The sequence below is a fragment of the Ziziphus jujuba genome, chromosome 12 (genome assembly GCF_031755915.1).
Source record: "Ziziphus jujuba cultivar Dongzao chromosome 12, ASM3175591v1".
Lineage (NCBI taxonomy): Eukaryota > Viridiplantae > Streptophyta > Magnoliopsida > Rosales > Rhamnaceae > Ziziphus > Ziziphus jujuba.
In genome coordinates this window covers 119,366-136,655 of record NC_083390.1, presented here as the reverse complement: position 1 = coordinate 136,655, position 17,290 = coordinate 119,366, and the positions used below count along the sequence as shown (strand labels likewise).

The following is a 17,290-nucleotide window of genomic DNA, read 5'->3' as shown; positions in this document are numbered from 1 at the left end:
TAAGGCATATAGATTCAACACAATCTAGAGAAAAGAAAGGGAATTATCTTATGCTCATACATGGACATATGTTACATATTGTATTAATAGATATTTATGGGCATTGAAAGTAAATCAATAACATAGATGAAGGTTGCATATGTTACTAATGACACATTATAGAGGGGTTACAAAAGCGTAATAATACTCGACTTAGTGGTGGCATCCACATTTTCATAACAAAAATAACAATATATAATATTTTTAAAACAAGCAACCTTCATTACTGAATATCAAGAAGAATAAACGTCATCATGAATAGAATTAGATCCAAATAGGTCCCTCTTCTATCCAAATCCCATATAGGTCCCTCATTTATGCAAGTCTCAAAACCAAAAGTTTTTAAACAAACAGCGTATTGAGCTAGTTTATAAGCTACTCTATCAACATCTCTACATTCATATGAACAAATAAAAGGATCATGTGGGAATAGTAAAAACTTTATGATAGAGAATTAAAATGGATCAATAATTGGAAGATCAATATTTGGTTATAGATTTCATTTTAAGGTTGCTTGGATACGTGAACTGAGCTATTTGGCAAATATTGAATCATCTTGGTTGCAAACGGGAAGAACTCGAGTTAATTTATATAGTGTTACAAATAATAAGTTGCGGAATTGTGCTGATAATTTGAAAAAGTGGAATAAGCTTTCTTTTTAGTCTTTAAAGCTCAGGTTAAACAGAACAAGGATACTGTGGATAAGTTGCACCTTGAGGGGCCAACTCATGGTAATATTCAAGCTATCTGTCAAATAGAGAATTTGGAATCCATCCTATATCCTAAAGCTAGTCTATTATGGTTTTTTAATTATTTTCTAAATTTATTTGGTGGTTAAGTTGTTTTGTGAAAAAAAGACAACTTCATAAGCCTATAAATAAGTGTTAGACTTTCAATCTTGTATCACATACAATATAAATTTTTAGAAACTCTAGAAAGAATTTTGAAAGAAGTTTTTTTATGCATTGATTTCAGCACGAAATAATGCATCTTTCTATCTTTTTTTTTTTTTTTTCCCCCTTAATCTTTGTGTTTTTTTTGTCTTTGTTTTTGTATTTATTTTTTATGTTTTTCATGGTTAGAGAATCACAACAAATGATCTTTTAGAAATGGAAGAAATTATGTAGCAACAGAGATCTCGAGCTACTTGCCTTTGTGAAGGTGATATAAATACTCATTTCTTTCATAATTATGCTAATGGGAGAAGGAAACATAACACTATTCGAGGAATATCTAATTTATCTGGATAATGGGTGGAAGGTAGTAGCAAAATTGGGGAAGTTTTTTAGCATGATTATAGTGACCTTTTTAAATTGACTAGCTCTAATGTTTGTAAGGAAATCTATATAAATATATATATATATATATATATATTTCCTTTTTTTTTTTTTTCTGTTCATGGCTGTGTAACATTTTATATGAATCGGATTTTTTGTTTGCTATTTACGAAGGAGGAAATTCAAACAGTCTTTTTTAAATGTTCCCAACAAAGGCTCTGGGATGTGACAGTATGCCTGCATTATTTTATTAAAAATTTTGGTTGGTTGTTGGATCAAATGTGACTTCCGCATGTTTGGATGTTTTGAATGTCAAATGGGGAGTTAGGGAATATAAAGCACACTTTGATTGCTTTAACACCGAAGGTAAAAGAGCATACTCAAGTATCTGAGTTTCAGTCAACTAGTTTATGTAATGTCTGATATAAAATCATAGCAAAACCTTAGTCAATCGGTTAAAAAACATTCTGCTTGAGATTATTTCAAATGAGTAGTGTGCATTTGTTTTCGGGAACCAAATAATGGAAAATGTTATGGTTGCTTTTTGAGATAATGCTTACTATTGAAGCTCAAGGATCAGGTTTCTATCATTTACTTGCATTGAAATTAGATATAAATAAGGCTTATGATTGAGTTGAACGAGATTTTATTAAAATTATGATGCAACAGATGGGGGTTTTGATAATCATTGGATTTGGCTTATCATGAGATGCATAGCTTCAGTCACCTATTCTATTTTAGTTGATGGTGAAACTCATGGTTTTGCTAAAACCTTGTCGTGGTCTATGTCAGGAGGATCCTTTGTTACCTTACTTATTCTTGATGTATAAATTGTTTTTCTTGTCTTCTTCAACATGCATAGAATTCCGGTTTCTTATTGGAGATTCAGATTTCTTGATATAGTCCAATTGTTTCTCATCCTTTCTTTGCCGATGATAGTGTTTTATTTGCTAAAGCTATTGCTGTTGAATGTGATACCATTAAAGATATTTTGCGAAAATATGAAGTTGCTTCAGAACAAAGGATTAACTTACAAAAAACCATTGCTTATTTTAATCCTAATACCCTTTTGAATGTGAAAGAGACGCTTGAAATTTGTTTCAAATTCTTGATAGAAAAGGTCATGACCTTATTTGGTTTTACCAACTTTCGTTGGTAAAAATATGACGAGACATTTTGAGTTAAAGGATCACCTGATAGAATACAGTAACTGTAATCTCTATATTGTTAGCATAGTTATCCTTCCCTTGTTTCTAGGCTCAGTTGTTTTGTATATAGCTTATCAATTGTTACCAACGGTCCCACACCACCTGTATATATACACTGTTTTGATTCTTAATAAACATGAAAGTTAATCACTTCTTTACATGGTATCAGAGCTCCATTGCTCACACGAGTTTTCTTTTTCCATATTGTTTTTCTCGTCATTCCATCATTATGGCTTCTTCACCTCAATCTGTCTCTGGTCCTCTACATATCAATACCGAACCCATTTTTTCCAATCGCACACTGGTTGTCATCAATGTGGCAACCCGAGCACCTTTGAAATTACCTGAAACTACCTACTTCCCATGGAAAACACAATTTGATGCCCTTTTAATTGGCTATGACCTCTATGGGTTCATCGATGGTACCCTTTCCTGTCCCTCTCCCTTGTTACTTGACAATACACCAAATCCTGATTTTTCCTTCTGGGTGAGACAAGATTCTCTCTTACTCAGTGCCATTCTAGCCTTTCTGTCACGAGATGTTCACAGATTTGTCTTCCAAATTGAAACTTCCAAAGAAGCATGGCATAAGCTTGCTCTCATTTTGCCAAACCTTTTCGTTCTCGTCTTCTACAGCTTCGTGAACTGGTCATTGGCTTCCAAGGTTCCCGATCTGTCTTGGAGTATCTCACAGATGTCAAAAGTACCCCGGATGAACTTGCATTGATGGGGCATGTGATTAGTGATGATGATCTTACTCTCTATATTTTAAATGGTCTGTCGAGTGAATATGAAACCATCTCCGCTACTTTCAGATCTCGGGAGACATCCATTCCTTTTGAAGAGATCTATGAAAAATTACTTGAACATGCTAGTTACAAGAAGAGACTCAATCCTGAGTTTGAAGAACCACTTATCACTGCTCATGCAGCCACTAGATTCCTCCATCCAAATTCTCCCAGAGTTTCAAAGGATTCCCCTCATCACACTCGAGCATATGGTTCTGACATGAATCACTCCAAACGGTTTGCTAGTTCTTCTTCTATGCCGCAGACTCGTTCTCTTCCTCATACCAGTAACTATAAAGGCAGATGCCAATTGTGTTCTACTCAAGGTCACTCGGCAATGTTTTGTTCACTTCTACGGTAGCAGTGGACTCATACACCTCCATAGCAGCAGTTTATCCTCGTCCTCCTCCTCCATAAGCGTTTCACACAGGTTCCATTCTTGGAAACCTGAATCAACAAAACATCAACTCCTCTCCCTGGCTTATGGACTCCGGTGCATCCCACCATGTTGCTACAGATCTAACAACTCTCTTCATGCACTCTACCTATGATGGTACAGATGAGATTGTAGTTCGTGACGGTAACAAACTTTCCATCACTCATACTGGTCTTACATAGCTTCCCTCAAATTCGAAATCATTTGTGTTACACAATGTTCTTTGTGTTCCTAAGATGAAAAGGAATCTCTTATCTGTTTCCAAGTTTTGTCAAACCAATAACACCTCTATTGAGTTCTTACCCACTTGTTTTTTGCGGAAGGATCTGCCGACAGGAAAGGTGCTTCTACAGGGTCCAATGGTGCTACCTACGGATGGCCAATGCATACAATGTCCACATCTTCTCCGGTTCCCTTTACAAGTGTCAAAATTGGTATTCAAGAATGGCACCAGAGGCTCGGCATCCTTCCCATCCAGTCCTTCGTCGAGTTTTATCTCGTTTTTCCCTTCTACGGCAAGATTCAACTGCGATCCATGCCAGCGCAATAAATCCCATCGCCTTCCATTTGGTACCTTTTACATGTCTAGCTCACAACCTCTCCAGCTTGTGTACTCAGATGTCTGGGGTCCAACCTCAGTAACTTCTTGTGATGGTTTTCTTCATTGACCATTTCTCCAAATATGTCTGGTTTTTTCCACTTAAATAGAAATCTGATATAGCTTCAGTTTTTATTAAATTTAAGCGTATTGTTGACAATTTCTTCCAATTGCCTTTAATTTCCTTTTATTCAGACAATGGTAGTGAATTTATAAAACTTACAAAAAATTTTCAAGATCATGGAATCACTCACTTTCTCACATCACCTCACACCCCTCACTAAAATGGTTTTTCTGAAAGACGACACAGACATATTAGGGAAACAGGCTTGTCACTTTTAACTCAAGCAAATCTGCCACCTCAATTCTGGTCATATGCTTTTGTATACGGCAACCTTTCTGATTAATGGACTTCCCACCCAAACATTAAATCATCTTTCTCCATTTGAGTGACTTTTTCATCACACACCAAACTACAAGTCTTTAAGAGTGTTTAGTTGTCTATGTTATCCATGGTTGAAGCCTTATACTAGTCATAAGCTGGAATCTCAATCCAAACCGTGTGTCTATCTAGGTCCTTTATGTTCTCAGAGTGCTTATCATTGTTATGATCCTGTCACCAACAAATTTTATAAATCACGGTATGTTGAATTGTGGAGAGTGTATTTCCTTTTGCTTCCTTATCTGCTAAGTCATCTATCTCCACCACAACTCCTTCTCATCAGGAGTCCTACGTTCCATTGGACTCTCCTCGCACTCTCATTCCTATTTCCACTCCATCCCTTTCTCCAATTTCATCCAAACACGTTTCTGCCTCAACTCCAACTCTATCTCGGGACAACCCCCAGTTAACTAAACTCACAACTGCATCTGTTTCGCCCTTGGTATCTAGTCATTTGAACGACACACCAGCAATGCCCCTGCCAGATAGCACTTCTTCTCATCTGCAACTTCCTTCATCTCCATGAGACTCACCAATTCACCCACCTCGTACCCATGCCATGCGTACAAGAGCACTAAACAACATCTTCAAACCAAAATTGTTATCTGACTTCTATTCTGTCTCAGTGCAGCCAGTTGATATTATAGTTGAACCACGAACTCCTCTGTAGGCCCTCAAACTTCCAGAGTGGAGACAAGCTATGACTGTTGAATATGAAGCATTGCTTAAAAATGCTACTTGGGAGCTTGTACTCTCTCATCCCTCTCAAAATCTCATTAGCTGTAAGTGGATATTTCGAATCAAGTGTAATCCTGACGGTTCTGTCAACAAATACAAAGCTCGGTTGTTGGCAAAGGGGTACAACCAATGATCAGGGATTGACTACATGGACACATTCAGTCCGGTTGTCAAACCAACCACTGTTCATCTAATTCGTTGTCTTACCTTGGCCAAAAACTGGAAATTGCGACAGATGGATATTAACAATGCGTTCTTACATGGTGCTCTACAGGAAGAAGTCTTCATGAATCAACCCTAAGGTTTTGTGGATAGCTCCAAACCTTCTCATGTCTGCCGTTTGAAGAAAGCCATTTATGGTCTGAAACAAGCCCCACGGGCATGGTTCCTTGCTCTCAAAACTTTTTTAATCAGCTTCGGATTTCGAAATGCTTATACATGATAAATATCAATGCCGACTTAGCTCCCTAGAAGAATCTAGAGTTATCTTGTTTTCTCTTTAAAAATGGAGAACAACTAGTGCCTTTGAAGTTGTGAGAAAAATATCTATAATTAAATATTTCTAGAAGTATCCACAACCGACTTTCTCTTCTATAAATAGGTGATGATGTATGAGTTAAGTGTCATGTCCAATAGCAATAGAAAAAAGAGAGAGTGCTGTACGTGTGAGTGTGAGTGTGTGTCCTTTGAGTGAGAAGAGTGTGAAAAGGTGTTTTGTGTCCTAGTGTAAGTCAAAAATCAAGTGAGTGTGAGTGTGTTAGTGTGTGTTGCTCATTTGTGTGAGTGAGTGTGTTGCTCACTTTATATGTGAGAGTGTACCAATTGTTTTATATTAATAAAAATCAATTTTCTTGGTTTCTCCTTTAGTCCTCTGTCTCCAACAATACAAATGCTTCCTTGTTTGTTTACTCGAAGGTTGATTGCTTGCTTTATCTTCTAGTGTATGTGGATGACATCATCCTCACAGGAAATAATCCATCTTTTATCGATTTCTTTGTAGCATCATTGGTGTGTCCACCAAATTTTCTCTCAAAGACCTGGGGGACTTGACTTACTTTCTTGGAGTTGAAGTCTTACTTACTGCCTCAGGTTTCTGTTTATCACAGCAGAAATACATCATGGACTTACTTGAGAAAACTGGTATGGCTGATGCTAAAGGTGCCACAACACCAATGGCTTCCTCTCCTTCTCTCACCCTGACCGATGGTACTCCTCTCTCATCCTCAATCGAGTATCGTCAGATTGTTGGTGGCTTGTAGTATCTCATGTTAACCAGACCCGATATTGCCTTCTCAGTCAACAAACTTTCTCAACTTCTCCAACAGCCAAGCGATGTCCATTGGGTAGCTGTTAAACGGCTGCTTCGTTACTTACATGCTACAATGAGCTTTGGCCTGCATCTCAGGTGGAATTCTCCCTTAACCTTTCATGCATTCTCTGAGGCCGACTGGGCAGGGGACAGAGATGATAGAACGTCTACAACAGGCTATCTGGTTTTTCTTGGAAGCAATCCCGTCTCATGGTCATCAAGAAAACAACGGTCCGTATCTCGATCATCCACTGAGGCTGAGTATCGGGCCGTCGCTCATACCACATCCGAAGTCTGCTAGCTTGTTAATCTTCTTCAGAAACTGCAAGTTCCTTCCATTGTCACCCCAGTTATGTACTGCGACAATCTCAGCACTACTTATGTCTGTGCTAACCCAAAACTTCATTCCAAAATGAAGCATGTGCGGATTGACTTCCATTTTGTGAGGGACAAGGTTATGGACAGTTCAATACGGGTTGCCCATGTCTCACGCCATGATCAGCTTGCCGACATCCTTACTAAACCTCTGGCTCAAGTTCCTTTCTGCTCCAACCGATCCAAGATTGGTGTTTTGGACAAGACCGGGGCATGATAGAATATAGTAACTGTAATCTCTATATTGTTAGCATAGTTATCCTTCCCTTGTTTCTAGGCTCAGTTTTTTTGTATATAGCTTATCAGTTGTAACCAACGGTCCCACACCACTTGTATATATACACTGTTTTGTTTCTGAATAAACATGAAAGTTACTCACTTCTTACATCACCTTTCAAAGAAATTAATAAATTGGAAAGAGAAATTATTATCTACAATAGGGAAAGAAGTTTTATTAAAGGCTATAGAGCAATCGATTCCAACTTATTCAATGGGATGTTTCAAAACTCCAAAATGTCTAATTTAATATTTTAATAATCTAATGGCTAAATTTTGGTAGGGTAATGTAGGAGGTCGAAAAGGAGTTTATTGGAAGAGTTGGGAACAGCCTTGTCAACCTAATGCTTTGGGTGGTATTGGGTTTAGATATATGGAATATTTTAATCAGGTTATCCTAGCTAAACAATGCTGGTGATTAATTAAGAACCCTTCTAGTTTGGCTAGTCAAGCTCTAAAAGGTAGATGTTTTCCTAATACTTCTTTAATGAAAGATACAAAAGGATCAAGACCTTCATATCTATGAAGTAGTTTGTTATGGGGTTATGATATCCTGAAGCCAGGTTGTGTTTGAAGCTTGGGTAATGGACGCTTATTGGGATTTACAAAGATAATTGGCTTGCTACATCTTCATTGCTATCTATTCTTTTGCCTCACTCTTTGCCAAAAGAATCTTTAGTTTTTGATTTGTTAACTCCTTCTGATAGTTGGGATATGTAAAAAGTAAAAATAAGTTTGAATGCAGTCTATGCAAATGAGGCTGCTGCTATATTATTGTTGCCAGTGGGTGGTCAGGGACATAAAGATCAGCTATGTTGGGATTATTTTGCTTCAAGTCGTTATTCGGTTAAATCTGGATCTTGGATTTGATGAATGACGGAGATAGTGGCAAATTGGTGGACCAAGTGCATTGAAACAACAAACTTGGTGGAAATCAATTTGAAGCCTTTTAGTTTTTGATAAGATTAGGTTGTTTTTTATGGGGGGCATGTTCTCGTGCTTTACCTTGTTATAGTTTGCTATGTATTAGATATATCAAAGCAGATGGTATTTGCACTTTGTGTAAGAGAAGAGAGGAGACAATTTTATATGCATTGTGGAAATATTCTAATGCTAAATCAATATGGAAAGGGGTTGATTTTTTTCTACAGTTACGCAAACTTTTATTTACCTCTTTTAAGGATTTATGTTGTGGTCTTTAATTCATTATCCACTTTTAATCAAGAAAGATTTGCAATTTTATGTTGGGCTATCTGGAATCAAAGGAATAATTTTGTACATGGAGCATTGGCTAGAACAGTTGAGACTTTAAGAAATCAGCTGGTTGATATCCATTTGGCTTTTTTAGAAGCCACAGCATCCTGCAGTGATTTCAAGCTCAAATATATCTACAACATGGAAACCTCTTTAACTTGGGTGTGTTAAATCAAATGCAATATTGATGGTGCTATTTCTAAAAAGAGAAAAAGTGGTGTTGGTTTTTTGCTTCAAAATAATAATGGTACAGTACTTGCTGCTGTATCAAAGTCTTAAACAAAGACAATATTTTCTCCATTAGCCATTGAATTGTGAGCTATAGGAAGCATTAGAGTTCTGCTTACAAAAAGGTTTTAAGGATGTGGATCTTTCAAGTGATTCCAAGAAGGCAATTACCTTATAACTTAGGACTTTTTGGGTGTTTTGAGTTTTTTTCAATTGATGATTAGAGTTTTATCAGCTTCTAATAGTCAAATAACTTGTAGTTATGATTTTAGGGCAACTAATAAATCAGCTCATTTGTTGGCTTGTCACTCTTTACCATTGTCATGTGCTCATTCTTGGTTGGGGAAAGTTCTGAATTGGTTACTTTCAACAATTGAGAAGGAATTGTAATTCTTTGATTTCTTAATAAAAGTTATATGTTTATTTTTTTTTTTAAAAAAAAAAAATCAAATCCCATAACCCAACCCTGTTCCCCAACCCTGTTCCACGCCAATTAAATGTTGTTGTTGTTATGTTGGGAATCAATGAAAAAACTCTCTTATTTTCATCTCAGATATTATGAGGAAAAAAAGAAAATTCCATATATGCACATATATATAATTTACTAAATGAGTAAATAAATAAACAAGATATGGAAGATGCCAAAATCGCCCAATACAAATATAATAATTTAGTGCTTTAAGGTCCATCTTCACCATCTCCAATTAAATTACAGATATCTGAGCATTCCACAAGACTGCATGCACAAATTAAAGAGAAAATCATAAAGTTAGACTAGTACTACACCACTCTCATTTTCCTTATAAAAATATATGTACTCATTTATAAGCATGAAAATTAAAGTGACGATGAAAATATACCAGTATCGACGGCTTCGAAACCCTTGTTTGAAAACAACAAGAGGCCTGTCATTGAGGCAAAGAAAAGATATATATATATATATATATATATATAAATTTAGAAGAATAAATTAATAATATTAAGAAAAAGCATATGCATATATACAAAAGAAATTAATGATAATAATTAATCGAAGGACAAAGGTACCTCCTAACGTTAAAAGGGCCTTCACCAGGGGAGCCTTGTCCACCTCGGATACAAGTAGTGAGGCACTTGATGGTGCAAGACTCTGCTTTTTTTGATTTGGGACGTTGGATTCTTAACGGCTTCTTGCAATCATCCCCAGAAAGTGTCTGGGGAACATTGGATAGTGTATCTGTGGACTCGGTCTCTGTGGCAGTGTCCAGTGCCAATACTGCTGCTGTAAATGTTGAACATGAAAAACACGAAGCTAACACTGCCACTGCAACCACAATCCCAGCCGCACTAGCACTTGTACCAGCAAGCACAAGCCCAAGCCCAACCCTATGGCTAGCTTTGCTGCAGGCGCTGCTTCTCTTGCCGCTCTTAGTCTTAACTACTACTGCTCCTCCTCCATTTCCCAGACCTATTCCTGTTCCTGTTGCTATTGAGGTGCTTCTATTACAAAGTGCCCCGTGATGAATAATATTTAACATTCTTATTGTGCTTTGAATTCTTCCTTATCGATCAGCTCTCAATCCATTTTCTTTTCTATCTACGGGATGTGATTTTCCTTATCCCTTCAGCATGCATGTGGTCCATCCCATCCCAGCCGGGGATGATGGGGTCCTCGATTGCTTTCCAGTCTCAAAACACTCCATCTACGTGTCTCGTGTGTTCACCTCATGATTTCTATTTTTCTCGTCCAACCATATAAATACTACTCTACACATCAATCAAACAAATATATATATACACATATGTATATATTTTACTGAGTGATGTGAGACAATTTACACACGTGCATGTGGTAGAAATTTGTCATCCACCGGATTATATATAATGCCCAACATCCTTCATTAAGACAAAATTATATACAACCAAAATTGCTACTTGCCGACTTGACTTTTACATTTAAAAAGTTAATTAAAATGACACCCTCAGCAATTGATTTGTTAGCTCGTTTTCATTTTATATTGGAAACATGTTTTCAATAAACATAATTCTCTATAAATGGGTGTATTTGCAAACATTTTGGTTCTTCAGAGACAAGCTTCATTTTTTGAAGAAAGCTCAAATCCTACTATTAAGTTTGGCATGTATAGCGTTTATTAATCCCCGTTCGCTTCGGACGAAGCTCAAATGCTTTCACCGTGGCAGGAAGGCAGCAGCAAGGCATAACTATTTTAACTCCCAAACGTATGGTTAGACAACACCACTATACATATCATTGAAGCAGCGGTTTTATACATAATATGTTACACTTTTGCCTATCTACCACAACACAGTATTCGAATCTTACATTGATTTCTCAGAAAGAATAAACTTCATTACTGTATCTAGATGAATAGCATAAAGAATATATCTCTAGAAGATGCATATACACCATATCCGATGGATCAATATATCAGAGTCGCAGCTAGTGATGATATTTCTCAAGTGTTCTTCTCTAAAACAGATAATGCTGGTGTCAAATAGTTATTGGCTTTGTCGGGTAAATGTGCTACCTGCGCAGACAACATGCACAAAGTTGCAAGCTGTGACCGTAAGTGAGAGAAGATAGAGAGAGTTGTAACCAAAAGGCTGCTACGCTGAAGTTTCTTACCAGTTCATACAGTTCCTTCCCTTGCTCAGCAACATATTCGTAACATACCTGGATAAAAAATAAATAAATATAACATTAGAGTTATCTCTTTCTGAATAAAACTAATTACAGTCCAAAATAGCGCTACTCACATCAAAGCTCTTGTTTCTGGCTGTTGAATCATGCAATGCCTTCACACAGATATCAGCCACATCGGCACAGCTGATGCCCTGATTTCATGAATAACAATTGAGATTGGAAGTTGAGTAATTTCTATGTAATAGCTATAAGATTCATTCACATTATGAAAATTTTCTCATAGTTATCTAAATCCAACCATTATTAAGGATTTGTTAATAATAGATCATTTTAACCTGAGAAATCCTGTTTCCTTGATCAAATATGAGTGCACGCTGCCCACCAGGTTCTTCCTGCACATATCAGAAATTAAGTCTGTTTCCTTGGTTCTCCATGAGTGTGTGTAAATGTGTGTTAATGTGTATGTGTTAATGTGTAAAACTGTTTAAACATTTTACCTTTAGGGGACCAGGACGAATGATAGTGTATCCAAGCCCTGATCTTCTTAATGACTCTTCCCCAGTCTATAAAAATTGCAAAATAAAGTATAATTTGTTCAAGCCATATAGTAAGTGTGCAAAAGGATGAAGTAACTATTTGGTAGAAGAATAGAAGAAAGAACTAACCCTCTTGACTTTAAGGACCTGATCCCTTCTGGTAGGTTCTAGTCCTGATCCTGTACATGAAACTAAGACAAAGTCTGTTTCTTGCCCAGACTGCAGAAGATCAGTTCCATATCTATTAGAAACTGATGAAACATATATTTAAAACATGTAGCCGTAAAAAATTTTTACCATCCATATGTTCATACAAATCAAATAACTTTTTGTTTCTTGTTAGATCAAAAATATTTTGTCAATGATTATATAAATTTTGCAGACATTGCTACCACATGGGAAAAAAATGATTTTCCATACTTGAAACTGTTAATTGTTGAATCCATGAATTTTTTAGTTTTCGAATAATTAGAAAAGTAAAAATTTCATAGAACCTTTAATTTCTGAAGGAAAGTTGCTTAACTAAGAGTCAACCAGTTTTACAATAGGTCAACTTAGTTGAGTACTGGATAAAATTCATTGCTCAATGTTACAAAAGAAGATACTACGACCAGGAATACTCTCATGCATTTTTACTGTGGATTAGTTGTTCCATGAATTCTCTCAGTCTCGCACTTGCAGTGAAGATGGTAATTAGGCGTCAAAAGCATTAAAGTCATCACAGAAAAGCATGCTTAGTCTCAGAAAAAAGTTGAGTAAATATAATTCAAGACACCATTAACTAGCAGTTTATCGGAGGGGGGGAAGAACTATGCAAAAACAGTTGTTATAAGAATAGCAATTACATGAATCTTAGTCAGTTCATGTACAAGCAGTGATCACCAAAATTAAAATCAAACTACTAATGGGGACCACCACAAATGGAGATGGTAACAATGCATAAAAGTCACTTACAGGAAGAGCTTTTATGTATTCCAATATAAGTGTAAAGCTTCTTGGATCTTGCTTCACTCCAGAAGGCCCTTCAACAGGTCTCTGTAACAGATAATGGATAGAATCCACTAAGGAGGAGATATATATTATTTACAAAGCTGGAACCAGCATCAGGAGAAGTGACCATACAGCTATATAAAAGGATATCTGTGCATGCATGTATTTCATGTCTGCATAATTGTATATATATATATATATGTATCATTGAATTTTTCATGAGTCATAATTACCATGTATAAAACATTCTTCAAAATCCTAAAAAAATTGTGCAAAACATTTTATACTCAATTTTTTCTAAGAGATGAAGGTGACATCTCAATATAAAGTAGGTGAAGTTTGCTACAAAAATTAAACTGAGAAATCTCGTATGGATTCGAAAAATTCTGTAACAGGGCAGTGAAGGGTAAAATAAGATAGTCCACCAGGGTAATGGGAGAAACCTGTCTTCGAGGCTCAAAACGTATGGTCAGTTTATGTACAAGGAAAGGGTCTAATGGTGGATCATCTGGTTTGACAGGGCGGAATGAAGAAAATGGCACCCGCACCTGCCAAGTATTATTCAAATAGAAGAACCATATAAGGAGAAGTGAAAAAGTAACTATCAAATGAAGCAAATTAAGGAAAGCAGGCCAGCAATCAGAAGCAAGGGAAGAGAAGCTTACCCTACAAAACCCTGCTTTGGTGCTAATTCTGGCAAAATACAATTTACTTTGAGATGCATCAGCTGTAGGACCAGCTTCAAGAATCAAAATGTAGGACCTTCCATTCCCACCAACAGAGAGAAGAAGACCTTCATACCTAACAATAACAACGATGCAATGGAAGTACTAATTAATTACGACCAATACATCAGAGAATGATTGATGATTGACGATTGATAGTCTTTTTTTTTTTTTTTTTTTTTGGAATTATTTTTATTAGTATATCATCTAGAAAAAGAAAAGAAAAAAAGAAGGAAAAAAAAAAAAAATCATACAATAGACAATACCAACCTATCAAGGGTGCGACCAAGAGGGAGTGAAAGCGTTTTTGACAGTTCAACATACCCTCCACGAGTGAAAACGTAACCTATACATACATTGTAATGGTATGCAGTGGAGCAAACTCAGTGGTGGTTCTAGATTAATTGAAATTGAATATGAATATGAAAAAATTATAACAAGAAAAGAAAAATTTAAAGATGGTGAGTAAAAAAGACCAGAGAAAACGGCGGCGCCAGAGTCGGTGAATTCAAACTTGGCATCCATGCCTCCATCATACTTGGAAGCAATGACGTCCTGGAAGTAGGTGCCCGTAGTAACGTGCCAACCGTGGAGAGAATCAGGAGACTTGAACTTGGCAAGAAGGAGCTTGCTTTTGCTGCTTTTGCCTGCTCGGAGCTGGGCAAGTTTGTTGTTGTAGTCCTGAAAGGCCTTGCTGAGATTGTAAACGCCACGGTAATCAACCCGGTAGAGATCGCCAGTGATGGTGGAGCGGGCGGTGGCGCAGTAGATAATCTTGTTGCAGCCTTCCACGGCGGCCTTGAGGGAGGAGGGGTCGCCTACATCCCCTTTCACCATCTCCACCGACCTCGGAAGCATCTCCTCAGCTTGCCCATCGGTCTTCCTCACCAGCGCCTATAAATAGAAATTTATTATTATTATTATTTTTTTTTTTTTTGAAAAAAAAAAAAAATATATATATATATATATATTATTTGTGATTAAATTTATAAATTTAATAAATTGATAATTGATGGTGATGAAATTTGAAATTGAACCAGTCACCTTGACTGTGTAGCCTCTGAGAAGGAGCTTGCGCACCAAAATGCGACCGATGCGGGAGGTGGGACCCACGACGAGGACGGTGGTGTTCTGGGCGCCCGGAATGGCGAACTCGCAGAGTGGCCCTTCCCTGATGAGGAGGGCGTCGAGGGCATCCCTTTCATCGGCACGGCTGGTGCTGGAGATCTGACCCAGCCCGGAGAACTTGCGCCATACCTCGTCGAACAGTTGTCGCGATCTGCGTCCCAGTCCCACGGGGTTCACGTCTTCAAGTTCCAGCCTGTTACGCTGCTGCATCTGCTTTTTTTGCTTGGCAGCATTTGCATCAGCATCAGCATCTGCATCTGCATCTGCATCTGCTGTGATTTTGGTTGGTTTGTCATCTTTAGCAGCCGCCTTTGTAGAAAGAGGAACCCAGCGACGCGAGGACGACGATTGCCACTGGCAGCTGCGGGAATTGGGATTTGGCCACACGTGTATGGGTATCATAATTTGGGATTTGCTGTTTTTGCTATTGTTGTTAATGGGATTGCCATTGCTGCTGCTGCTGCCACTGTTACTATTCAAACTGATGGCACTGGCTGCGCTTGCCGCCGCCATGAATACCAGTGTTTTGATTTTCTTTCTCTCGCTCTCTCTCTCTTTCTCTCCAATGGGATTAGAGATTAATGGATTATGCTTCTGACAGTGATTGTGAGAGTTTTTGAGAAATGATTTTTGTTTTTACCAATGATCAAAACCATGAATACAAGGGATGAAGGGAGGAAGGATGAAGATGCACTTCACTTTCCACCACAAATATTAATTTGCGGCTGCAAAATACTATTGCAACTACGAATGGCCAGACAGCCACGTAGACCGCTCTTTTTCCATTCCTTCTCACGTGTTTACAAATTGATACATAGTCCATTTTAGTTTTCAAGGCTTTTAATACAAATTAAGTCATGTAATTTTTGTTAGTGAAATCCTCTTCACAATTCCACCACTACGAACACAATTGCATTCTTTATGTATAATTAATAAAATACACAAAATTTTCCTCATAACACCTCCAACTATTTTACTCCACCAACAACCTTCTTTTTTTTTTTTTTTTTTTTTTTTTTGGTTTTCTTTTCACATTTGCAAAACAAACCAATTCCTAGTACTTTTCATGCTGTCGAGCATTTCAAAGAATGTATTCGGAGAGTATCCGCTGATAAACTTTTGAATAATTCTAAAAATATTTAGTTGTGTATTTTTAAACACTTTTAAAATTGTTTAATCATATATTTATTAATATATTTGGAAAATAATATGTTTTCGAGTAATTAGGCTTAAACTTTTGAATTCGAAAATGTTTAATTAGATATTTTGGAACATCTTTATAATTATTATATAGCATTATTTATAATACCTTTGAAAATGTTTGGCTGCACAATTAATGCATTTCATATTAATTTTGTATAAAAGTAAACGACTAAATATGTAATGAAATTGTATACCATTTGTTTGGCGGTGCAATTTGAATTTTTTCTTTTTATATTTGCTTTTCCAAGCAATAATTCTTTAGATTTTCATTAAATTTCTATTTTTCTTTTAAGCTACAGTGTTAAAAATTATCTTTTACATCGTCGTTTGTTTTTTGAACTTTTAAGGTATAGTAAAAAAAAAAAATATATATATATATATATATATTCATTACGATTATACCTCAATTAATGAAATGACAATCTTCTTCTCGCATACAGTACACATCACTTTAATAGTTAAAAAATCATAATGTAAAGATTCTTGGCTTTAGGATATTGGTGCTGCATCAATATTATAGACTATAAAAATTATAAAAGACATATTAAACTACTTCATTTTTTCGTACAAATATAAAACCGCCCAAATCCCTTGTAGTTTCGATTTTTTTTGCTCTTTACCCTGTATAGTATTGAATTGACCCTTATCCCCTGAAGTATGTAAACGTGCAATATCATTCTAAAACCATCATTTTTATTTTAAGAAGATCCTTTATCTCCATACTTGTTCCTTATATGTGTGAACGGATTTTCCAATCTTCCAAAGAAAGTAGAAAAGGATGGTTCCTATCTAACATTCAGGTTTCTAGTAACAGCCTAGAGGTATCTTGTCTTTACTTTAATACTGACAGTGTATTGTTTGCTAGAACTATTGTTTCTGAGTGTGAGGGTTATTAATTTGTTCTCCAACAAATTAATCTTTGGAGAACAATGACATCTTTTAGCCCAACTACACAGCCAGATGTTAAGGAGATGGTTGGTAGACTCTTTGATATTCGTAGTACAATGGGTCATTATAAGTATTTGGATTTGTCATCTGGTACTCTTGGGAGGAACAAATCCAAGCATTTCCAATTGTTGAAGTATCAGGCCTGGGC

The 17,290-nt window shown here is 36.6% G+C and overlaps 2 protein-coding genes across 4 annotated transcripts; both read right to left on the bottom strand.

Moving 5' to 3' along the window:
• Positions 1–9,531: 9,531 nt before the first annotated feature.
• LOC107428075 (uncharacterized) lies at positions 9,532–10,633 on the bottom strand. Its single transcript, XM_025078307.3, has 3 exons — positions 10,016–10,633; positions 9,829–9,873; positions 9,532–9,704 (listed from the first exon to the last, which is right to left on the bottom strand). The coding sequence occupies exons 1-3, from the start codon at positions 10,483–10,485 to the stop codon at positions 9,647–9,649; spliced, it is 573 nt and encodes a 190-aa protein (XP_024934075.2). The 5' UTR covers positions 10,486–10,633; the 3' UTR covers positions 9,532–9,646.
• Positions 10,634–11,191: 558 nt separating this feature from the next.
• LOC107428108 (protein HIGH CHLOROPHYLL FLUORESCENCE PHENOTYPE 173, chloroplastic) lies at positions 11,192–15,765 on the bottom strand. Of its 3 annotated transcripts, none has more exons than XM_048462408.2 (12): positions 14,908–15,760; positions 14,340–14,757; positions 14,134–14,209; positions 13,804–13,939; positions 13,582–13,686; positions 13,103–13,183; positions 12,278–12,367; positions 12,110–12,175; positions 11,948–12,004; positions 11,726–11,803; positions 11,595–11,642; positions 11,192–11,526 (listed from the first exon to the last, which is right to left on the bottom strand). In XM_048462408.2, exons 1-12 carry the CDS (start codon positions 15,502–15,504, stop codon positions 11,425–11,427), a joined length of 1,854 nt encoding a protein of 617 aa, XP_048318365.2. In that variant the 5' UTR covers positions 15,505–15,760; the 3' UTR covers positions 11,192–11,424. The 3 variants fall into 3 exon arrangements, with proteins under 3 accessions (XP_048318365.2, XP_048318366.2, XP_048318367.2); XM_048462409.2 differs by having other exon boundaries at positions 11,192–11,496; positions 14,908–15,756; XM_048462410.2 differs by lacking the exon at positions 13,582–13,686 and having other exon boundaries at positions 14,908–15,765.
• Positions 15,766–17,290: the final 1,525 nt, after the last annotated feature.

What these genes read in the sequence shown, in the direction of transcription:
- LOC107428075 (XM_025078307.3), bottom strand. Translation starts at nt 10,485, where the DNA reads ATGTTAAATATTATTCATCACGGGGCACTTTGTAATAGAAGCACCTCA. An exon ending in GGCCCTTTTAACGTTAGGAG is followed by an intron (nt 9,874 to 10,015) that starts GTACCTTTGTCC and finishes CCTCAATGACAG; the next exon opens with GCCTCTTGTTGTTTTCAAAC. An exon ending in TTTCGAAGCCGTCGATACTG is followed by an intron (nt 9,705 to 9,828) that starts GTATATTTTCAT and finishes TTGTGCATGCAG; the next exon opens with TCTTGTGGAATGCTCAGATA.
- LOC107428108 (XM_048462408.2), bottom strand. Translation starts at nt 15,504, where the DNA reads ATGGCGGCGGCAAGCGCAGCCAGTGCCATCAGTTTGAATAGTAACAGT. An exon ending in CCAAAGCAGGGTTTTGTAGG is followed by an intron (nt 13,687 to 13,803) that starts GTAAGCTTCTCT and finishes AATACTTGGCAG; the next exon opens with GTGCGGGTGCCATTTTCTTC. An exon ending in AGGTCCTTAAAGTCAAGAGG is followed by an intron (nt 12,176 to 12,277) that starts GTTAGTTCTTTC and finishes CAATTTTTATAG; the next exon opens with ACTGGGGAAGAGTCATTAAG.